The following is a 25,128-nucleotide window of genomic DNA, read 5'->3' as shown; positions in this document are numbered from 1 at the left end:
TGGAGGAACCCCTGTCGGAAGCCCCCAGCAACGCTGGATTGCGCATGCAGGATAGAGTGAAAAACACCAGACAACCTCCCCTCAACACCAGAAAAGTTGAGAAAATTTGAGAAACTCCATTATGCTTGTGCGAACTAAAACACACCCATCTCATGAATATGTATCAGAAAACACTTTAAAGGGTGAGGGGTTTGTTTTCGCAGGTTATGATGATCGCCATCATCATCATTATGGGGCCGATGGTGCAGAGCAGAAACCCCCCCTGCTCCCCAGTGTGCTGAACCTTTTTGTTTTGCTTGTTCTTATTTCAAATGTATTTATAAAAGTTATTTTCTGGTTCTGCCTCTGTATTTATAACAAAACCATCCTTCCTCATCCTCATGACTCAGTCTTGAGTACCTCCAGGAACTGGGATTCCACAACCTCTGTACATATTCTACACTTTCATCAACAAAACTGGGTCTTGAAAGATCACATTGTTGCTATAAACAGCATTACCGAATTGGGCTTTACAGCAAAAGAGCTGTTATTTTAGTCCTTTGAGGTTGATGATTATAGGGTTTCTGAATGAGATAAGATTGCTGTAGCTAGTTGTTGAGTACCTAAAATGCCCAATTCTAGCCTCCACGTTTCATACTTTTGCAGTGTACATGATACACTCTAAAGAATGATTCATAAAACTAGACAGTCCTTGGCATGGTTAACTGCATGAATTCCACTTCTGGACCACCATTTGTTTAGTGACTCATGTTCAGGAATTAGGTGTGAATTTTTTTTAGATGGCTGTCAGAGTAGACACCAGAAACACATACCAGTAGGTAGACAGACAGTCCGGTAACAACTGTAACGTAGATATCTATAGATTTCTTGGGCACTTTTATTAGAGGATCTCCTAGAATTGACTCCAGCAGGCAATTTAGATGGCTTCAGATTCAACTTTCAATGTTCAGTTTTTAAACAAATAAAGCTTTATTTGTTTAAGCTAGGTGGTTTGGTTGGTTTGCTTTGTTGGGTTTTTTTACAGCCCTTTAAGTAAAATTGTTAACTGATTTTTAAAAAGAAATCAAGATTGGAGAAGATTTTGGAAAGACAAAACAGGGTGAGGTTTAGCAGCCTTTAAAGAACCACATTATGAAAAGTTACAAGATACATTTGCTTCTTACTCAATTTATTGTCAACATCAGATAAAGGCTGTCTTCTTAAACATGGAGAACAAAGAACAGGGTCTCAGAGAAAATAGCCCAGGAAATCAATTCTAATTTGAACGAAAAGTACCTCCTCACCCGAGTATAAGACAAACCCAGTATCTTTCATAAACATAGACGTTATAAAGTGAGCAGAACAAGGAATGCCAAAAAGGACTGAGGAGGTATGTTCAGCAAGTGGCAAGAAACTATCTGGTCATAATTCTGTCATTCTTCAAAAAGGCTGAATCTCATTTGGGATCTTCTCCAAACCAGATAGCTCAGAAAACAGGCAGTGATCTTGGAGTATAAAATATGAAAACACCTGGTCTTTCTTAAAGCACATTCTGGAAGGGCATAAAGAGTATTTATCTTAGCGTATTGCTAGTAAACTAATTTTGGATACACTCTCCTATAACAAAAGTAGTCAGGTTCTTTTTAAGTCATGGAAAGCAGTTTTATACAACTATCTGCAAGGAAGCTACAATGTATTAAAGATAAATTAACCTCTTTCAAAAAATCAATAGCTTCTTTTAAAAATGGATGACCCTGATTAATTACCATCACAGGGCACAGTAGGCTATTACTGTCTTTATTTTTCATGACTGTAGAACCTTGCATCAAGAGTAGAAAGAAGACTCTACAGTGAATTTCCATAGATTCTGAAAGCAAAGATATTGTAAAACTAATTTTCTGCTGTCAAATGCAAATTTTCATAAAATTCTCATTAATAGCTTGAGAGACAGAACTACTGAAAACACCATTCACTACACTGGTGAAGGACTGAGCATGTAAAACTTGTCTGAAACTTTCCTTCTGTAGCATATGTTGCTTGCTGAATACACATGGATTTCACTCACTCCTGTGTGGAACGTAGGTAAGACCTGGCATATGCTGTGAACGATAACTTCAGTGGCTATATGACTCAAAAGTCCAAGGAACACTTTCGTGCATGTTCCTGGGCATCATCAAGATGAAGATGATAAACAAGATTTGTCATTGTTTGTTTCACAAAAAAAAAAAAAAAAAAAAAAAAAAAAACCATGACAGTTTTTGAACATTCAAGTCAAGATAGTCATATATGGAAGGTCATCTGAGTACTTTCACCAACAGAGCAATACTACATGCTGGTGGCAAGACAGCCCTACCAGAAAAGGGACACAGGCATTAGGTACTAGGAAGTAGGTATCTTACAAATTAATCTTGAGAAGCTAGTAAGGGAATCAGAGAAGGGAAGTTACTTAAGTACATTTGAAGAGACTGTTGAGACATCTCAAGTCTACTGCACAGTTTCAGTCTTCAAGATTAAAAAGTAAATGAAGAAAATTTCCCTTTTAAAGAACTTCTGGGAAAAAGTGCTCTACCAGCAGAGATTTGGATGGGATTTTACTTTTTAAGGGATCTCCGAGACAGGAAACAGAAGGAAAAAAGTTGTGACTTGAATCAGAAAACATACCCTTCATACACAATTTTCAGACCCCCTGAATGATATGAGGCGATATGAGCCCATGTTTCCTGAAAATAAAAACAGTGGTTACCAAAGTGAGACAGGTAAGTGAAGTAAATGCTACAGATTTTGCAGTGGCTCTCAATTCTTCATGACTGCAGTAACTGGCTTTCATGAGTTTCAGAAAGAATCAAAGTCTCATGCTGCCTGTAATGTTCACCTGTTACTAGTATACTCAAGAGAGGATGTTTGCTATTCAAATGGTGAGATGTGATCCACGTCCTGGAATTCATACCCCAGTCAAAGGAGAATAGAACACACCTACAGAGACTCAAAGAACAAAAATTTACTACGCAGCAAAGATCCTGCAGCCCTTGAGTGAGAGATGTTGGCTACAGCCACAGAATGTACCAAGAAGCATTAGCCACAGTTGGCAATGACATTCCAACTCAACGAGATCTTCCACAATCAGAAAGTTTTGGAGACTATATTTCCCGTGCTTTAAGTGAATTTAAAAAAAAGAATATTAAAAGTAAATTCAGCAACTGGGTGTTATGAAACTCATGCATTATGACAATGAACTTGCATCATTAAGGTATTTCCTAGAAATGTATTATGTCAAAGGACTGCTTGACAGTGAAACACATTTTTAAAAGCCTCTAGGTAACTACCAGGGGAAAATCACCTTGATGCACGTAATTTTCTCTCCCATGACAGACTGAAGTTTCAGCTATTCCTTTATACTCCTCAAACATTTTCTTGATGGGTCCCCTACCTCCATGTAAACATTTTCCTACCTGTCCATCACTGTCCTTGATAACCAACAGCACAGGTGTGTCTAATCCCAGCATAGTTCGATACAAAGTCTTCAAGCTCATGCCATGCTTTGCAGTACTGTAGACAAGAGTCCATGGATATCCAATGGTCCGTGGTGGAAGAGACTTTGTGAGCTGTTAACAAGGTAACAACAACCCTCCTTAATGAATACTTTTGAAAATGTAAATGAAAGCTGATTGTGTTCTTCTGAACTACAAGTGGCCTTAAAAGGTAGTTTAAAACTTCAGACCAACCCTGAAGTTTCACCTGCATGTTTTCTACCCTTGGTCTCTCAAGCAGGTTTCTTTTCCTAGCTCTACCAGTGACCTGAAGAATAATGATTTACCAACTGATGAACATGTGTTTGGTAAGGTCTCCAAAAGGTTTATCTGAAGACAGTAAAACCACATATCTGTTTGTGCGTAACAATACCGTGTCTCAGAACTGGGGAACTACATCATTTAAGTCAACAGGGGTAAAGGATGCTTGCTCTCCTGTTCCTGTGTCTTTGAATGCAATCACTCTTGATCTAAACCTTCAATAAACACATTTAATGAGACAACTTTGGACTGAACAGCAAGAACTGCAAAAGCAGTAAAAGCCAAGCTGTTTTCAAGGAAGAATGAATTAAGCATGAATACAGACTAGTGTTGTCATGGTGTATTGAAAGTTATGACGAGAAAAAAGCAACAGTTTATCTACAAGTTGTGTTGTGTTTATGCATTTAATATCACACAAGGTCTTCCTCCTGATGTGTTTTACACTATGGTCATAGTGTTCGTCATACATTAATATACAACACTAAAGAGTGACATGTATAAGTTAATACCTTTTCGATTTGTTCTGGCTGTAGTAATTCACTGGGATCACTAAGATTTGGCCGGAATGCTTCAGGCTCCAGGTCTGTTTTGATATTTGTTGCCTGTTTTGAATTGATATCTTCTCTTGTTGTTATCTACAAAAAGAACAACAAGAAAATAAGTATTTGCAATTCTATTAGCAAGGAAGATAAACTTTGCAGGTTTAAAATCATGCAGTTACTGACTTAGTTATGAAACTCTTTCAGAAGTTAAGAAATCCATTAGATTTGATCTGACCAAGATTCCACTGCTTCCAATAGCAAGCCAGTACTTAAACTAGATACTAACAATAAATTACAGATAGCTACTCAAAAGAAAGCTATGGTTTTATGCTAAAAAAGAAAAAGTCCTTATACACAGCTGAAGGACTTCAAATGCTTTTCAGAGGTCAGCTTACACAGTGCTTGCATTTTAATACCAACATAGCATTTATATTATATGTGATTAAAAAACCCAGACAGAAAAGAAATTGAAACTTCAACATGGACATTTCTGTTTTGAATCAATACTCTAAGAGTACTTGTGACAGTTTTTCAGATATGCAGTAGACATGTGGAAAGACTGCTGTCAAGTATTCTGAGTAAAGCATCTGAATGGAACCCTAAGAATATTGCTGCTCCATAAGCTGATCTGCTGCAGTACTTATGGGAACCACAAAAGAAAGGAGAGGGTGGTGAGGAAAAAGCTGCTACATAGTGAGCTTTGGGGTCTGGCAAAGATGCACTATGCATGAAGATCCTGTAAAATAAATGCCCCATACAACTACCCAATTGAGTTGTAAATCACCATTTAGTGGAGGTGGCAGAAGGCCACAAAACTCCTCATCAGATACTACACAACAGCTGCTCACCCCAGTCCACGCTCATTAGCACTTCAGCTTGAAAGTGACACTGCTGAGAACTAGACTATCTGAGACACAAACAGGTTTCCTTCTATAAATCTTGCTGCATGAATAGTTAAAACTTGCTGTGGGGACAACGAAATCTGACAAGAGGAGCAGGAAAAAGTAGAGGAAGTTTGTAACTTAAGCCACTGTAGCAAGACTAAAGATGTTGAGAGATTTGCTAACAAAAAAAAAAAAAAAAATCTTAACAAGCATCTGAATAATTTACCAGCCTGAATCAAGTTTGACTGAAAGTCAGATTGTCCAAATTACTGAAAGCCTGAATCCTGAGAATGTCAAGAAAATACCTGCCAAAACCACCTGTCAACTCCAGAAGAATAACCAGTGTTTGCTACATACCTTATATTCTAAACATACAGGACACAACTCTGGTATTTCACATACCACCATGATAAACCTTGCCAAGCTTTTGCAGAGAGAGCTTTCTTAGTTAATGAAAGAAAGGCTAAATCGAAGAAAACTCTGAAACACAGATAAAAGTATTTAAACACCTATATCCATCTGAGTCAAAAAAAGGATAACCCTTTCCTCTCCCTTATGAGCTATGAAAAAAGGTACTATCAACAGACTCCTGCTACTTAAAACCAGGTTTATAAAGTCAAAGTATCAAATTACAATAAATTACAATATTAATTCATAACTCAAGAAAAGGTGTGCTTAAAGTATCAAACAAGCAAAAAGCTCAAAGCTTCCATTTTTCAATGGAAGGTAACAAGAATTTCCAATGTAAACTCTGCACTAATTGCCATATCACAACGAAAAATATACGCATTTATCCACACAGTTTCATGTACAAAAAGATGACCTACAGACTGCATCATGAAGTGCTATGTTATTTGGTAATCCAACTCTTTTCCACCTTAAACGACTTTCATCCATCATATACTACTGCTTCAAATCCATAGCAGTTCAGCATTGTACAAGTGTACAGCAGAAAGCTTATTCCCTTTGCTGTTCTTTAATTCTGATTAAAGTGCACCATGCAAAACATGAATAATTTGGATTGAAGCAGTGGGAGGGGGTTGTGGACTGGGTTTTTTGTTGTTGTTGGTTGAATTTTTTGCCTTTTTAAAATTACTGTTGTTACAGTAAAGCAACTGTCTTCTAGGTCTGGTCAAAGGTATCTGTTTGACAGAACACAGCGTAGTTTTGAAACTTGTGAATTTATTTCCCTCTAAACTTTGACAGAGCAGACTGACCTGTAGTCAGATTCCAGGAGCCTGCATTGCAGTTACTAACCCCGGAGTCTACACCACACAAATTTAAATAGTCTCAGAGCAGAGAGTATATAGGTTGCAGCTCATCACATCAGATTTTTCAAGTCAGCCTAAACCTCGAGTTTGGGCATCCAGGTGAAAGGGATTTCAAAAAAGCTCTTCCACTTTCAGGGTATTAGTGCAAGGATTCTCCACTACCACCTGCCTAAATCAGAATTGTTTTGTTCTTAAGTGGGAATGAATTTTTTTTTTTTTTCTTCTCAAGATTTCTGATTTTGTTGTTGTAGAACTGCAATTTCTGGGTTCATCCTCATTATTGATTTACGTAACTGTACTACTTACAAAACGTTTCAAAAGCAATTAATTATTGATTATTAAATAAAGAGAAATAAGAGCTAAGAAAATATTTTATTATGTGCAATTATGTAATAGGTGAAAAAAACAAGATCAAAGTAATAAAAAAACCTGCAACTGAAACTTTTTACAGTTTCAGTAGCTAATTACTACAGGAAAACAAAATACTCAATGCTTCTAGGAGATCTGATCTATGCTTTCCATCAGTGTTATGTATGATGTACGCAGCAGCTTACAATTTTATAAATGTCAGAGAACTAAGAAACACCTAAAGAGAATGCAAATATCAGTTTAAGTCCCTATCAGTAAACCTTCAAAAATCTGAAGTACTGTTTTCAAGACAGTTCCATTACCATTTCTGTGTGATGACCTTTTCTGTGTCAAACTGCCTTAGTTACCTGCTTGCATAACAGGAAAAATACTTACCTATTCCACAGAAGGTGTGAAGCTTCATACTTGCCAAGTATTGTGAGATTCTTGATGAAAGATTCCTATATAAAATTAAACACCCATGCAACAAGGTTTTGGATTCTTCACCTGGTTTGCATTCTTATAGGAAAGCTTCTATCTAACACAACACACCAGTCTAAAGTGGAAGTTAACACACATCACTCCAAGTCAAGCAGTACTGAGAATAAATTTTCAAATTCTGACAGAAAATTCCTGTTTGAAAAAGTTGGAAGTAATAATTCCATCATAAAAATCACCAATTCTATCATAGCATTGCACAGTTAAATACATCCAAAACAAAGGAATTTTCTGCTGGCTCCTTGTAGTGCTGTAGACATGACAAACCCACTGAGCATGGGACTTGTCCTGATCAAAAGACACTACAAAGAAAGATGTTTTAGTAACTGGAGATGGGGTTTAAACTACTGAAGAGTGCACCTGGAGACGTCTGCAGAGTGTGCGCAGTTCTTCGCTATTTAGAGCATCGATCCTGCGGTGATACTCAGCCACTGACACTACCTGAATATGGAGACAGGAAGACAATAATTCCACTGACAGTTGAAGAAAAGTAAAAAGGCACAAAAGAAAAAAGTGGAGGAGAGTAATGAAGGGAAAATGTGCAATGATAACAAACAAGAAGTGCTATAAGATGTTTGTTTCTGCAAGGACAATGCGTATGTTGGTGATTTTAGACATATGAGTAGACACAGCAGAATTACAAATTAAACACTAATGGTGCTAGCAGTCAGATATATCTCACTGCTCTAGGATGAATATAGAACTGATACAGGAGTGTATAAAGTTACCAGCATCAGGATGCTAAATTAGAAGTCAATCTGGCATGCCTTAAACCCAAGCTCTTCAGCCCAAAGTCCTCACTTTTTACACTCAGATTAATGAATCCTGTGAACCTGGTTTGCCTTCCTGCATAAAGACTAGATGCAAACCTCAGGCTTCTCAGTAGGTTCTGACTCTATCTGGCAGCAAAGATACAATTAAAGGCAAGATAGCAGGACTAAAGTTTAGTAACTCCCCAATACCATCTCACAATATCTTTATCCTAGACTTTCTATTCACCTCCAAAGCTTCAGGAGCTACTCATCTGTCAACACATTCACTCCAAATGGCACCTCCATTTAGCAGGTGTACAGCCAGAAAGCCTTTACTGAGAAACCTCTAGAACATGCTGCCCTGGTGCAACAAGCTGGCTAAAGGACTACAACAGTCATTTTGATGTAACTACAGCAAATAATGTGATTTTGAGAATGACTCAAAATCATCATTTGTATGAAAGCATCTTAAAACAGCTGGTGGAGAGATTAAATGGATGTCCCATGTAGTAAGAGTGTATTAAAAACTTCCAGAGCCTACCACAGTGCAAAGGAAGATAACCACAAGTCCAGCAGCTCCCCATCTACCTGCCCCTACTACAAGGAGTTTGGCCAGATACTCGCCACTGTCCTGAGTACAGAGCCCACAGTCATGCATGACTGGCTCTTGAGCAGCGACGGTTCACTCTACCCCATGCAACTGCAAGGCAAGGAAAAAGGAATACTTGTGACATATGGTTTTATTACTGAATAATCAGTAATTGCTAGCACTCAATTTATTTTCAGTTTTCTACTGTCCTCTTAAATATAATGAAAATTGTTGTAAATTGTATTGGTTTGTCTGTATATTCTCAATCAAATAGGTACAAGCAAAGCTTTAACAGTATTCCACTCAAGCACATAAGTGACACTAACTTTATTCTTTGATTTACTATGACAGTTCATTGCAAATTACATTGTTTACACCAGCACTTTATGAATGTAATCCTGAAACGCAATAACGTCAGGACCCTTTAGCCTTGTTGATCCTGTAAACTCAGCTCTTATAAGATGAGAGGCAGTAGTTAACTTACAATGGGCCATAAATGTGTGGTTACTTTATCATCCTCGACACCATTATATAGTTGCTGTTTCACATACTGGAATGTAGACACTGTTACAGGCAATGCCATCTTGCCTTCGACCTGTCAAATGCATATCCTATCACCATCCCGCACCTAGGAACTGCTGATCAACACTCAGCTCAGTGATCAAGATCTGACACACCTTGTCATATACCACTGGGGGTGTCTGCATCCTCAAAACAGCATGCACAAGGTACTTAGATAAACTTCTTACCTGAGAGAAACATGAATACTTATCCAAGTATGTATGCAATAGCGCCTTGGCATCCTGAATCTGTTACACACCGTCACAGTATACCTTTATATCTGTTTTGTGAATAAAAGCCTGCATAGGGGCAGACCTCTGGTATGCAATGACAAACATCATAAATAGCATGTCATAGATTGTCAAACTATCAAAAAGAAAACTAAGGGCAAGGAACCCACCCTCTCAAGCCTGGTGTTTATTTATATTTATATATATATATATATATATATATATTCCATACTAAATTCTGTGAGTAAGCCACAAGACAAACTGTCTCAAGGTTATTCACTGTCCTGGTTTAGGCCAGTATAGAGTTAACTTTCCTTGGGCTGAGAGGGAGCACAGCTAGAGGGATGGTGTGGATGGATCCCTGGAGCATGGTGTACCCCGTGACGCTATGCTCAGAGTACACGGGCAGACGCGGGCTCTCTGGCACGTGCCCTTCCCAGCATGGCGGGACCTTCCTTGGGCAGGCGGGCCGTGGACCTGCTGCCGCACTTGGTAAGCCACTGCTCCATTTTATCCGGTTTGGGTTCACATTTGTCAGTTGTTCCTTGTTACTCTTAGTAAATTCTTTTTCTTATATTCAACTTATGACTTTTCTTCTCTTTGTCCCTCCCCTCTTTCATCGGGGAGGGCGGAGGTGAATAGCTGGCCACGTGGCGATCGGCGGCTGACTGGCTTCAAACCGCAACATTCACTCATCAGTTAAGTAGGCTTTTAAACGAGTACATTAAGATACCTCAACAGTTCAGCTACTGTACCTGACCTTCTATAATATGCTTACAGTTTAGGTCAACATGCTTTATTTTTGTTCTGGACAAGGTTATGTACTTCAGGATTCAGTAGCTCATTTAATCATGAAGTCATGTATGTCTAAGCCTACTAGCAACTACCTTCTGCAACTTCATTCAGGAACTGATCAAGATGTATCTTGAAAAAAGCTACCATTTTTTCCCTGCAAGGCTCGAGAGGGCTGTTTTGAAAGTTTAGTACTATCATTAGTTAGAAGGTTATTCTGTTTTATAACCTGGTTTAAAGCATAGTCTGCTTATGCTGTTTCATCTTCCATCAAGGAAGGAAAATAAAGGAATCTTGTAGTGACATTAATTCTCTATTTCACCAAGCTAAATAAACCAGAGATTTTCTTCCCTTCACCCCCTTGCCCCTATATCAGCTGTCTTCTGATCATTCCAGGAGCTACTTGCTCCCTCATTCCACTTTGAACTTTCATTCTTAAACACAGAACTTCATTAGTTTTTTCACACAGTATTAAGACCTTCAAAGAAAGGTCTTTCATTCATGAAAGACAAATGCAGATTTGTATGCATCATACTGGACTGTGGTTTTCAGTACTGAATGTTTCTTTGTAATAAAATTATTTCATTTTTGAGCAGGTAACAGTGGATGCCACTTATCTGTATTTCACCAAGGCTTTTGATTCTATCCTATGCCTTGCAATCAAATCACTTATGTGTCAAATGAGTGAAGAATATGCCTGAAAAACTGGCTAGATCACATGGCTCAAAGAGTTGATATTACTGATAGTTAAGGAACAGGTTTCCCTGGGAGGCTGCAGAATCTCCATCCTTAGAGGTTTTTGAAGTCTGACTGAACAAGGTCCTGAGTCAACCTGGACAAATTCTTATATTAAGTCCCTAAGGTACAGGACAAGGCTTTCCAAATTCCAATACAGTACATGTCCTTACACAGAAACCGCCAAATCACCCAAAACTGTAGCAACTCAAGCATTCTGCTCAGAATAAAAATGCAGGCCTACCTGTAGGAGTTTGCTATGTGCTTTATTGACTGTGCTTTCTTCACCATGCCATAGCAGCATCCAGCTTCCTTGATACCCAAGGCTACTTTGAGAATCACAAAGTGTTCCTGAAGGACCCCTCTGTTCTCTCTCTAGTTATTTTCTGCTTCAGAAAGAATGCAGGAGGGAAGAACAACAGCTAAACCTCTTATGGTTAATCTGGGCACTGGTTGGAATAGATTGAGGCAATGTGTATAGCCAGGAGATTCTGTGCTTCAGGGCAAAAGTTATTCTGGTTAAGGACGTCAAACAGTCTACCACAGGACAATTCCAAAGGCTAATCAAGTTTGAAATAACATGGGATATACTGTTAGAGATCTAATACTACCTGCTGTATTCATAATAGCAACATTGATGAGAAAACATGGGATGAGTCACGTGACTCTTGTAGTGTGAATGCCTTTCTGCTTGACTCTCCACACCATATACGTAAGTTAACCACTTAGAACACACAACGGTTTTAATATTTAATGCAGTAAGTCAAAGTGAGAGTTTGCATGATTCAACCAATCAAGAGGCTTAGGATTCTCCTTTTGGAGAAACTCATCCTTCTAAACCATGTTTTTCTGAAAGTATGTCAGAGTACCTAACTCTCACAAGCTACACTGGTACATGCAGGGAGCAAAACAGAAACCAAAATTCCTAACATAGAACATGAAAACGCAGTTACAATTGTCTGAATGTCCACAAAGGACAGTTTGCCACACAGACGGTGACACATCAGCCCTTTCAGCTACTAGTCATATAAATCTGCTATATGCAGCTGTAAACATGAAAACTGTTTACACCAGAAAGGCATTCCTCTGTCAGTTTAAAATCCATCGGTGACTAACAGACACTCACCTAACGCATGTTTGCTAACAAGGTGGTGTAACTGCTGCCATCAAATCAAGTATAGATAAACTTTCAGCTACTTGTTAACTCTGAAACTGTCTCCCTAGAGAAAGTGAGGGTCTTAGAGCTTAGTCCTTGAGACACTGTTCACTTCGAATACTACTTTTAAAGATAAAAATGGAGAAAGCCTAATGGTATAAATAGTTCTCTTCAACATAGGTTATCTATACTCTCGTGATTAACTGAATATGAAATAAATATTAAAGAGAATGAAAGCTGAACAACTTTACTTTGAATCTTAATACATCTGCGTAAAATCAGGTGAATTGCAAGCTTCATGAACATTATTTCTCAAGTCAAAAAAAAAAAAAAAAAGTTTCACCTTTAAAGTTCCAGAATATTTAATAGAAAAAATAAATGCCAATGTAATTTTATCAGGGCATTTACAGTTACTCGAAAATATCAGTCCACCTCCAATTTATCAGTAAATGGGAAGGGGGATGAAAGGATCAAACCTTTTCTAAAGGCTGTAAGTATCTTCTAAAGAAAATAAGAGGTGTATTTGTGAACTGAATGCCATTATGAATATTTTAAGAGAAAACACTAACTTTGTTTTTCAAAGTTAGTGTTTCTTCCCAAAATGTTAGACATTGCATGAGAGAAAGCAATATTGAAGAAGCAGTCTTTTCCATTACAAATACAATTATTTGGGACATACTTGATTACATTACAATAATGCATTAATACATGAGGTTTAGCACATCAGAAAACCAGTTATAAAAGTATCATTCTGAAAAAAAAAACTGAGACTAATTTGATTTGATTAATTTTTAATGAGTGTAACTGCAAAGCTAACCATTTTCTGCCTGGTGTGGTTTTCAGCCAATTCAGCTCCCTGTCACTCTACTAGTGACAATGAAGGAATGTTAGAAGAGCTAGACCTTTTAGACAGAGGAGAGGGAGCAGAGAATTACAGCAGTCTCCTGAATTTGCTAGCACCATGGTACTTTCTCTATTTCAATACCTTTAAAACTGGCCATCTCAGAACTGTTTTGCACACCAAGGCGTTTTCCAGAGCAGGGACAGAAGAGCCTAGTGTGTTGTATGACAGCAACATTCTCCCTGTGACCAGTATTGTCTCCATAGCTTTGCAGAATGCACAGTTAAGTATCGGTCTCAAAGTGCTCTCAATTCACAGCAACTCTACCAATCTGTAATTAAGATATACTGAAGATAAATTAAAATATCTGCAATAATCAGAATTAATAAATGAACTTGAGAAGAAGGCAACCAAAGCCTGCAGGGAAGTGTTACACCAAGTCTGGAAGCCTTTATAAGTAATTTTTTCAAGACATGAGAAATCACTAATTTGAGAGAGATGATAATAACAGCAAGAGAACTAACATGGTAAGCATTAAACAAAGTTTAGGGTGTTTGTGCAAAGAACTAAGAATTAGATTTATGCAAATTACTTTCTTAAAAAAACAGGCCAGGCAACTTGACTCATTTTGTCCAAAGAAAAGAAAGCTCTGTAGCAGCATTACAAATAAAACCCAGATCTCTTGCAAAACAATTTAAGGAAGTTTTAGCACTAACAAACAGACAAACCAGCGGTTCAGCTGCTGAAACCACAGCACCTGGTGCCTGATCTCAAGCTGCCACTCCAGGAGAAGGCAAGCTGAGCAAAGTTACATCTCAGTTCTGACAGTGTCATGCAGAGATGCTCTCAGGTATGACAAGAAGGTGCTGTGTATGCATAGAATAACTGAATCACAGCCCAGTATGGAAATATTTATCTCTTATTTTAATAAGAAAAAGGATCAACTAAGGATCAACTTCAGATTGCACAGAACATTAAAAAAAATACAGAGAAAATATAAGCCTTTACTAATTTTCTTTTCTTGCAACATATAATAATAACCTTCTTAAATGTTCATCTGCTACTGTACTTTAAAATTTATTTGTAGTGAGGCTTAATATTTCACAATTATTAAAAAAACATAAACAATGTAAGACCTAATAATTAAATGGAAGACCTAGTCAAGGTACAATGCATAAACCCTTAATTATTTAGGGGAGTGGGTAGGCAAATACCTGTCATCAAGGAAAGGTTCTAGGCTTCGTGATCAGGCTAAGAAAGTACTGGACTGCACTCTGCTCTTGTAATTTTGAAGAGACTCAGATCATCAGCTCATTCTATTACTCTAACCCAAAACTTAGTTTGGAAAGCTAACTTTAGAAAGATCTTTGTAGCAGTACTACTGGATTGATGCAACCTTGCAATTCTGACATCGACAGGGATGAAGTACTGAATTCTCATCTTTCACATGAAAGCCTCTATTATTATATCTCCATGATAACCAAAAAACATTAGCTTACCAACCACAGTTAACCAATAAATCAAGAACCTCAGAAGTTGTGCAAGTCTCAAATCATTCAAGCTATTAAAATCAACACTACTTTAATCCCCTTTGCATAATATCTTAAGAACATAAAAGCCAAAGAGAAGTTTTCGCTGGTTTTGTCCCCTTTGGCTACACTGCCTAGGGAAGCTCTGCAAAGCATTCTGGCAAGCATTCCCAAAGAAAGCAATCCACCTTTTGTTCTCCTGCATTGTCTGATGTCTTTTGTCTAAAGTGCTTTGACAGGAAGAATGGTTGCCTGCATTTTTGACATTCTCGAAACTTACTGGCATCTCTTGTGTTGAAGTACAATAAAAAGACACAGCAAGTATCAAACAGATTTACTAAACAAAGTGGGAAGCCAACATTACTGGCTTTTTGAAGGCAGAGCATAATGTATTGGTAAATCACCAAAATTTTGATCTCTTATCCTGTGTACTGAACTCCAATAATGCTCAGCCCAAATTTACTTTATCACCATGAAAATAACAAAAGCCTTTCAGGTAAATAATCCAGAGCAATTTAGTTACTTCAAGCAAACATTCTTGTTTTAAAGCACTCCAACTTGGTCCAGCAGTTTTGTTATTTCATGTCAGATGGGTTTTCATCCAAATTTCAGAACCACTAACGAAACATTTAAAAACCTGTACTTTGTATGTGCTGCCAGTCTCTTTAATATGCTTTCCACTTTGTCTTGCATAACACAGAAGTAATGGTACCAATACTGCTTCCATCATTTCTGTAAGGAGGTTACAATTGGACATTAGCTTTATAATTCATTGAAGGGAAAAAAACAACTTCAAGAATAGAGCATGCCTTGTCGACATAGCAACATTTTAAAAATACTCCCATCTGTAGATATTTCTATGCTCTTTTTTCTGATTTGACTTGTTTTACACATTAAAATAACCAACACGTTCTCTACCTCTCTCACAGCAAAGAAGGTTCCCATACAGTCTTCTTCAGTTCAATCTCTCCTTAAGAGCTGGTAACTATTACTTTTATTAGCATAGTTGGACTCTGGCTAAAATGAAGTGTTGGTCCCAAAGGAAACAATTATAACAAGGAATACTACCATTTTTTTAATTACCTGGGCAACATGATATATCTACATATTTTTATATTAAAGAAGACACTCTTGGTAAGCTTCAGATACCTTTTACATTGCTAGTGTATGCTCAAATAAAATCTGAGTTAATTTAGGAATTGCATCTCCATTCTACAATCCACTGCCACAGAGGAAAATGAAGTCTATTATTTAAGAGTTAGGAACACACATTTGTTTCCACGTGACAATTTCATATTCTGTAAGTAACCTGGCTACAAATAAAGATAAAAATAAAAACCAAGTCAACAGCACCTCTGAAAGAAGTATGCACCAAAACCCAGAGATCTGTAGCTCTTAAGACATTAAAAAGCCTGTTGCAGGCAGAGTCTGCATGAAAAAATATCTTCCAGATCTACCAGCTGGTAAAAACACAAGTATATTGTCAAGACCACTTCCTCCCTATCCCCAAGATGTTACCATTTTGCAAGTCTCACTGAGAAACATTTCCTTTACATACTACTACAAATTTAAGTCTTTTGGGGGAAAAACAACTACAGTTATTTCCATGAATCTAATAAACTGTAGAAACAGTGGTATTTGTTCTCCCCTTCATTATAAATGTGAGAGTGGGACTACAGCATCCTAATTTTTATCAGTTCAGAAGTATTATCACACCTTCAAAATGCTGAATGACTTCTGAGAAGGTATAATCAAATGGTAACTACACTTGTCTGATTAAATGCCAATGCGAACTACTGTTCATGGTATTTAGCTGTAAATCGCATTTTTCTTAAAATAAAAAAGAGTTACTCCAAAGGAAAAAAAAGAAGACAAAAACACCACCCTAAAACTGCTGAGCCTCTTAATGTTCAAAGTAGTTTCTCTTATCTAATGCCAATGGAATACCAGCAATTAGGTTATGCACCTAAAAGTAATGAAAATTTGTGACTTAGTATCCTGTTTACACATTCAAAATTTAAACTTCCAGAAACTGTCTCTGCACCACAAATTTATAAGAATGCAATAACAGAAATTAACATACTACACTGAAAATTACCAGAGCATATTTATGATTAATTGGCTGGTGCTTTCTTCCCTTCTTCCCATACCAAAGACGAGACATTTCCTTTCTAAATATAAAATGAAACTAACAAAGAAATTTAAAAAGAAAAAAAAAAAATCATTCAAGGCTGTTTGAAAGCATTCTCTGTACCTGCTGGCAGTTCCAGGCACAGGCAGAGCCCCACGACGGTGACAGGATAGTTTGCTAGATGCACACATTTGACTGACATGGCAGGGAACAAATGAACGACTGTACAGTGGGGGGATGTATCGCAAATGATGACGATACAGAAGGAGGAAGGTTGCCTGTATTCAAGTGTGGTTGCAGAACACTAGTTTGTTAAAAAGGCTAAAATATTTAAAGATACAGAACAATTTAATTTTTCTTACACAATACTTAAGAATAGGAAAAAATCCCCAAGAACACTTGCAATATTCTGTTACACTATAACTGTTCATAAACAAATCCTAATGGTAACAAATTTGCACTCAGTATTAAAACAACAGCTTGTCTTACATATGTTAAAAACTGCATATAAACCCTGTCAGTTATTTGTTATCCAGAACCAGTTAAAGTGGTCAGTCAAGTTTTTTAGGAAATAATCTTTTGAAAAAAGGTTTTAAAGCATTCAGGAACTGATAGCCTTGCAGCATTTTCAGTTTTGCAAGCTACAAGAAGAAAATGACTCCTTTAGTCTGTAAGCTAAGCTTGCTGCATAGGGTGAATGCTAGTCCCAGTATTTTTGGAAACACGACTTTTTTTTTTTTTTTCTTAAGGAAGGATGTTTATTTAAACAGGCATGTGCAACAGTAATACACACAGCAACCCTTTGAGAATTTCCTTGTAGTAGCACTTGAAGGCTTCCTCCCGCTTCCTCCAAATACACTCAGTGCTGAGAGTTCTAGGTGAACGTATTAAGTAGTCTAGGGCAACAGCAGGCAGCATCACAACATTAAAATATTGGTCACTTGTGCTGTTGCACTGTGATATAAAAGCCAAGATGCCCAAGCAGAGAAAATCAGTACCAGAACTTGTACTTTACTGTACTGCAGACTGCACTGGAGTGTTTCACATTGCATTAGTATTTAACTCTACGTAATTTAGATGGATTAAAATGTGGAGGTTTTTTTTCAGTAACGGCTTTCTCAGGAGCTAGTAGCTCTAAAAATCAATTTGTTTCAATTTATGAGAATTAAGATGGTGAGTGAGAACATTTTTATCACTGGGACATTGAAAGCTGGGACTTAGAAAACTCAAATATACAATAATACACCAGATGCACAGTCAAATGGTGTAAGATTCAAACAATAAACCAGATGCCCATTTATTGCTTAATATAACAAACCATGCTAATACTGAGGTAAAACAAGAACAAAAAAGTTCCCCACCCTAAAACACTTTCAAGGAAGTTAATCACAATCAATATAAAAAATAAAATACATCTACAGCCTCCTCAACAACCGTTCCCAAGTCTGGTAAATCGTAAAGAAATGGAGAGTGTGCAAAACTATTTCAAACTACCTCTGGACATGCGATTTCTAAGACAAAAAGCAAAAGCGCAAAAACTCCCCCACAGCCTATTTTAGCAGTCTAGCAGTCGTGTGGTTCCCCCCCCCCCCCCTAACACTAGCCAACACCCTGTTTCTCCAAAACTGGGGGAGGAAGAAAAGAATCTGAGCTATCACACAATTTCTTATTCTAGAACATTTGATCTTAATTCAATCAGCCCACTTGGAAGTTTTTAAGCTTCTCTCTAAATACAATTCGCTCCTTCCAGAGCTTCTCAAGAGGATTTTAAAAAACTTGCTCAAAAGAAGTGAGAGCAATAAACTTCTTTGTTAGATCTGACAATTCACATTTTCACTTAATTACAGTTGCAAACTTTAATAAGAACAGAAGCGCTATTAACTCTCTTCATCAGGCCTCCTGCCAGCCCGTTTTGCTGTTCAGTCTTCCAGCAGCAGCAACTCCCACCAGCTGGTAGCTGCCCTGCAGCTGGGAGCATCTGCTGGAGGGAGAGGGCGGGTGGAAAGCAGGTCAGGAGAGCCTGAGCATCATCATGAAGCAGTGCAGTCATAAACGAGCTTTCTCTTGTGACCTCCACTCCAGCCCTCTAACAGTCTTTTTTCCAAAATGGTGGAATACATATTTCTATTAGCGAGAAAAAGAAGCCCCCACAAGAAGCTTGACCCCAGGAGCATCTCCTAATAAACTGCCCTTTTATTATCTTGTACATTTTTGGATTATACTAGTGATCTGTTAATTTGAATCAGAACTTCATGTCTTATTGCTAATTAATATATGCCTTGCCATAAAAGTTCTTAATTAGAAAGGTTCTAGAAAGGAGTACCAGACCAAACCCGAGATACGTGCAGAACAGCAGCAAACACTTTAGAGCATCCACCTATTTGCTACCCAGCCAGAGCAAAACAAAATTTATTTAATTACACTGAATGATAATCTTGTTATTGACATTGTTAGTTTGCAACCAAGCTAAATATCTCTACACAATTGATGTTCAAGGCAGAACTACTCAGTCCTTTTGGTAACTGCTATTCACGATATTTTTTCCAATAAACTAATGTCTTAAAAAATATTAAGGTAGTAGTAGAGAAAAAGGAGAGTACCCATTAATAAACATACAGTGTATGAAATGTCTTATTTCCACTCCAATTATCTAGTTTACAACATTTGCCATACCAGCTTTAAAGTTATCATCTGACAAGATCTCATAACCTATAAACAGGAAAGTAAGTATGATAACTCTCTAAACTTGACTATGAAGACTAGATGATGGGTGTGAAAGAACATCTTTACAGTTTGATTAGATGGCATTATTCTGTTTTACCTAGTAGGTAACACAATGTTCCGATACCACAGAAACAGAAAAGTTGCAATGTTGAATTTCACAACCCTTATATTTAACTTGAAAGCTTTTTGAACAATATTAGATTTGTAAAAAGTAATTTAATTCCCCTGCTCCTTCCCTCTTAAGGGAGGGAGCTTGCCCCAGAGAGATGCTAAAGGAACATAAGTACTCAGTTTATTTGGAACTTGCTGTTGATTCCACACGAAGCAGACATGCAGGTAACTGGGTTTCATGATGAAGTCAGAAATGTGGTGCACTGAAGATAAGCATCCACAAGCATCTTCTGACAAGATTATGAGGCATATGTATAAAGAAAGATTGTTCTCAGAATTTAATACTCCAATTTCAGAAGCAGTCCCGAAAATTGAGAGAAACATAAATCACAGCAACAAGATTGTGTAACCCAAGTGCCTCAGTGCAATCCATAAGCCATTTACATTTTTGACTGACAAGAAGAAAGCTTGGTTTTATGCTGTTGTATTGGTTTGCCTGGGAACAAACAAATCAATAAGCAAGGACATTAGTTTCACTTTCAGTAGCCTATCTACTTGTTAGAATGTGCTTTTAAAGCAATGAGATTGCTATATGATTTCATCTAAGAGACATGTTTCAGAGATTATAATAAAATCTTCCATCACTAAAGAGACCCAAAAGAAAAAAAAAAACAACAAACTTAAAGCTGCGTTTAGTGTTTAAAATAGCATAGTTTCAATACACATTAGAATAATATGACAGAAAACAATTCAAGAATTATAAACTGTTATAGTCTTACAATATTTTTAAATTTAGTAGAGCATTTTACAGCTCTGATAAGAGATGTATATCCTGCATGTTTACCCCTTGTATTATAGTTTTAGGATATAAACTGCCAAGAACTTCAAAGTTAGAAGACACCTAATTTAGATGCTTAGGCCACCTATATTGTCATCTTTGGAATGAATCCCGCTAGCTGAAAGAAAGGCAGTTTCATATTTTGATGGTACAAGGCATTAAAAAAGTCAGTTGAATTAAGGTCTGGTTTATCTTTTGTAAGAGGCAGACAAGTTCTATTCCGTACAAAAAGCCTTTCAGATAATTAAGAAAAGAGTGCCAAGTTCAGGAGTAATGAAGTTAGAATGCAGTTAAAAAATAAAAGAATAAAAAAATCAGGAACTAGCTCCTATGCAAAACTACCACTCTGTCTTTTAGAACAACTGTATCTTTGTAAAAGTTGTTGCAGGTGAAGGTAACATGGGATTATAGCTGAGGTCTGATTCGTTCCCCTTTCACTGCTACAACAAACACACTAAGCAGTACAAAAGCCACTTCCTGAGGTATACAAGTAGGACTGGCACAGATTTTTACTTGGCCAAGAACGTTTCCATAAGAAAGTATAATTTGAGAAGTCACCCTTTGTTTCCAAAAAAAAAAAAAAAAAAAAAAGGAAAAAAAAGAAAAAGTGCAGCATTTTTCCATCCACAGAATTTTCCTCAGGATTTTCAAAAGTACACTGAAAGCCATTAAGACTCTCAAAAGCACAAGGTTTTTAGTGGAATGATTCTGCTTCAACTCGAAGCACTGGGACAGCCCCAGTTCTATTAAACACATGAAATAACTATCAATTACAATTCCACACTTGTGATTTCAACTACAGGGCAGCCCTAAGCCATGAGAACACCTGAACTTTCACTTAAAAGTTATAAACAGGTTCTACACAGATTAAGTAAAGAACAGAGTAAAGCAAGATGCATTAAGAAGAGAATGTACAGTATTTGCTCCAGTTAACTGTAAAGCAAGAATGGAAGTTACAAAGGGCACTGCATTATATTAATGGGCACCAGAATCTCACTCTTCAATCAGAAAAATTTAATAGAAACATTTCTACGTATTGCACATGACTGCTGAAATTCAAGAGACACTCATCCATCAGTACAAAAGTCTACTAAACATGCTTGTTAATGCACAGCAACACTTGCATAGCGACACATCCGATTTCTTAACAGACAATGTATGAGGTAAAAAACAAATCTCTAGGTTGTATATCCAACATAGTATCATAAAGAGACAATCTTTCCAGAAACACATTGGAAAAATATTCTTATTTTGAGAACTATTAACATGATGCTTCTTTACATATTGCGTACAGTGTTTCGATCAAGAAGCCTACAACTTCCAGACTCCCTCTTCTCTCTGCTGATCCAGTACTAACCTGCTGGTCATACAGCATTTCAGTCACACCACATTTTAAAATATAAGACACAATAAGCAGCTCTTTCACTAGCATCCAAGCACTGAAGCACAGAGTAGGGAATGGAAGAAGATTTATAGAAAAAAACGATTAAGAATACAAAAACTTAAGACAGCAGTACATACTGAAAGAGAAATGCCCATTTTAATACAAAAATGTTGTAGGTTACAGTCCAGATCCAATACAGAACTCTAGCACCCACATCCAATACTCCAATCTTGACAAGCCTTCTTCAGAAGTTACCTGACCAGGAGATATAACCACTGTTTATGACCTTCATGTTTTTACAAATGCACAGAAACAGAATTTCTAGACACTCCCATTGTCCAACTCAAGTACCATCTCAGGAAGGCAGGAACTTGATTTGCAACTAATGCCTTGATCTAGTAAATATTTTAAAACCACGTCTAAAGTTCCTACTGAAATTCAGTTTGACAAGCAAGTTACTACAGAGTACTGCTTTCCACAAGTATTATATCTGTGTTTTCTTTAGAAATTTAATATTAAAAAAAGAGGTAAATGATTGTGAAATGCAAGTCCAGAACATGACTCAGTAAGTCTGGAAAAAATAAACTGTAAATATCTATTAACTCATGCTTCTGTACAGCTTTAAATAAAACTCATTTTCTGTATTTTGCAAACAATTGACAAGCTAATGGAAACAATAAAACAGATGAGCTTCCAACTACTTTAAGACCAGCTTGCAGGTCTTAAAACAAGAAATTTCCTGTTTTCAAATATCTTGTGGAGGAGTATTTAGATGTATGTGGACCAGAAGTATGACTCAATCCTGGAGAACAGCAATAAGATCAAATGACAGGGGGAAGAGGGGGGGAAGGAAGAATCAACACTTTCAATAATTAAGAAATACTCTAACGCAGAGCAATTCTTTTGTTTCCTTAACAGATTTCAGGATTAAACAGGAACTGATTTCCTTAACTGATTACTTCACAAGTGCCCAAGGAGAAATTTCTTTAATGTTTCTGAAATATTTAGCTGTGGCTACACTCAGTAGTTTTGGTTTGGTGGTTTGTTGGTGGGGTTTGTTTTTTTTAATCAATACTCTGTCTGATGATCAGAGATCTGATTCATCAGCATAAATCTCATATTTCCAATATTGCATGATGATAAAGATGCCTAACAGCTGTAGTGCCTTACATAGATATTGTTTTGATTGTTCTAGATTCAAACCCAGAATCTAAAACTAAATTAGCAGTCAATGTCAATGTCATTTTCACATACAGAAAAGAAAGTGCATTTATACACATACAGACAATATAATGGTGCATCTAAGTTTTCCATCTCCATATCACAAAGTTAACTGCTTCAAGAATATAACAGACCACTTCTCTTTACTGTTCAAGGAACATCATTAAATTTGAGAATTAGCTCCACAGACCAACAGATGAAGCCTTGAATAACCAAATAAAAATATTCTGATCTCCGTAATTTCTTTTCCTTCACCCCTGCACCAAAAGAAATAGTCCTTTAGTTAGATACAAATAGAAGGTGCAAATATTTTATCATAAAATTCTCACATGGGAAACACAAACTGTGTCATTTCTCCTTTAGGTACAAATGTTTCTTAGGTAAGTAGTCATTTCCATTGTTTCCCCTCTAATGCCCTCCTCCCTTTGCTACATTCTTAGAGCACAGCAGTATGTAGCATTACTAAAACTGTGAAAGCCTTGCTTGGAAAACCAGTTTCAGTTGTCCTTCCTCCCCAGATATGATAAACTGATTCAAGATTTTAATGGATTATTTACATGTGCATGCCAACTTCTGTAGAAAAATATCTGATCTTACCAGCACACTTTATGTGCACACAAGTTCAGTGGAAAGTTTATTTACTTCATTTAACTCTATACTAGATCCCTGAATGTTAATGACATTTTACATGAGTACTTGTTTTCCATGTCTTTTTCCTGCCATGGTCAACTTCAAAATACCACCTGCCACTCCATACAGCAATAGCACTGAAAAAAACCCCAAAGTTTACAATCCATTTTAGGAAAACAGTAGTAGAATAACTGGATAATAGCAATTTCCCCTTTTTTTTTTTTTAAAAAAAAAAAAAAAAGAGTATAGTTTTTTTTTTCCTGAATAAAAAAAAGTTAAAGTAGTATAGAAAATAACACATACTGGGCAGCACTTATAATCTTCCTTCAAGTTGTTCTATGATTACCTGTGGTTTGTAACTTGTGCTCCTATCTGTTGGGGTTATTTTGTTGTTTTAAAATATACAATGTATATGCAACGAAATAACATTTATCCTTTACAGGGAATGTCAACAACATTTTTTTTTTCCTTTACAAAAGCAAGCTTTTATGCAGCTAGAAGAAACTATTCACTGTTATTTTATGGAAATAGGAATAGTTGTGTTACTTGAAACCTTGTTTCTCAAAAAGGATTTGGAGACTGTAGGACAATCCAACAATTTTTTTCCTTTTCACTCATCTTAAATCTTCAACCATAAGACTGATCCTATTACCAGTGCTTGAGGACCCATCCCTGCTTTCAAATACTGTGGCACCATGTTTTTACCAACACCAGGTGACAACTCCTTAATGCTTTCAAATCTATCAAATCTATCTAATGCTATTCAAATCTATCTAACAGCAAGCTCCTTAACAATACATCGTTAATTTCTCTACATATTACTATACAAACAACTTCAACTAGAAACAAAATTAGACCATAAAGTACCATTCAAAGTTGTTTCCAAGGCACAGTCAGCTTGCTGTCAAATCTTGCCAAGTTTAGATGCAAGTACAGAATATGCTTTGGAGAAAGCATTTGTTTATCAATACATAGGTTTCTAAACAGTATTTGTGCTAACCTATAAAGAAAGCCATTAGCACTGGAACTTACATACACTGAGTAAAAAAAAATAATACCATGATAAATATACCTCTATATTGCCAAGACTCAGTACCGATTGTAAAAAAAGAACAGAAGCACCACACATAACCTAACACACCCTCTTCATTGGTATATGCCCACTCACTTAAATAAAGAAGGTAGAAGAGATATTGGAGGAAAATGGATGGGGATAACACCATGAAGAACCTAGAACATACTTTCATTTCCTACACAATATACAAAATAAAATTGTTTTCTATTAATTTCTCTTGGACACTAGAGACAAATGTTTAGCATGGAATGATAGTAAGTGAAAAAGTATCCTTTTTAGAGAACTTTGCCAATGGGACAGGCAGAGGCCTCTTAGGAAGGCAGAGACTGAGGAACAACATCAGTAACAGGAGCTACAAGGTACCCCACAGAGTTTGTTTTAAACTGACAACTGAATGAGTCATCTTTATTGATGGTACTATTAGATGATTATTTCTAGTCAGTTATCAATTAAGTGTAGCTAGGGATTACAGGTAAAGGATTCCCTGGACTTTTTTTTTTTTTTTTTTTTTTTTTTTTT

The 25,128-nt window shown here is 36.8% G+C and overlaps 1 protein-coding gene across 7 annotated transcripts in view; it reads right to left on the bottom strand.

The window, feature by feature from the left end:
• Positions 1 to 25,128, bottom strand: part of OXR1 (oxidation resistance 1) — a 244,979-nt gene that overhangs the window by 7,725 nt on the left and 212,126 nt on the right. For 4 of the 7 annotated variants that reach the window (XM_026843730.1, XM_026843731.1, XM_026843734.1 and 1 more), the window contains 3 exons: positions 7,671 to 7,751; positions 4,277 to 4,402; positions 3,429 to 3,581 (listed from right to left, as the gene is read on the bottom strand). In XM_026843730.1, the coding sequence (XP_026699531.1) occupies positions 3,429 to 3,581; positions 4,277 to 4,402; positions 7,671 to 7,751 (360 nt within the window). Of the gene's footprint in view, positions 1 to 3,428; positions 3,582 to 4,276; positions 4,403 to 7,670; positions 7,752 to 16,593; positions 16,696 to 25,128 lie in introns of those variants that run through there. The other 3 variants (XM_026843735.1, XM_026843736.1, XM_026843733.1) reach the window with 3 other exon arrangements.

This window comes from Athene cunicularia, assembly GCF_003259725.1.
Source record: "Athene cunicularia isolate RWA chromosome 2 unlocalized genomic scaffold, athCun1 chr2_part1, whole genome shotgun sequence".
Lineage (NCBI taxonomy): Eukaryota > Metazoa > Chordata > Aves > Strigiformes > Strigidae > Athene > Athene cunicularia.
This window is presented reverse-complemented; position numbering and strand designations above follow the sequence as displayed.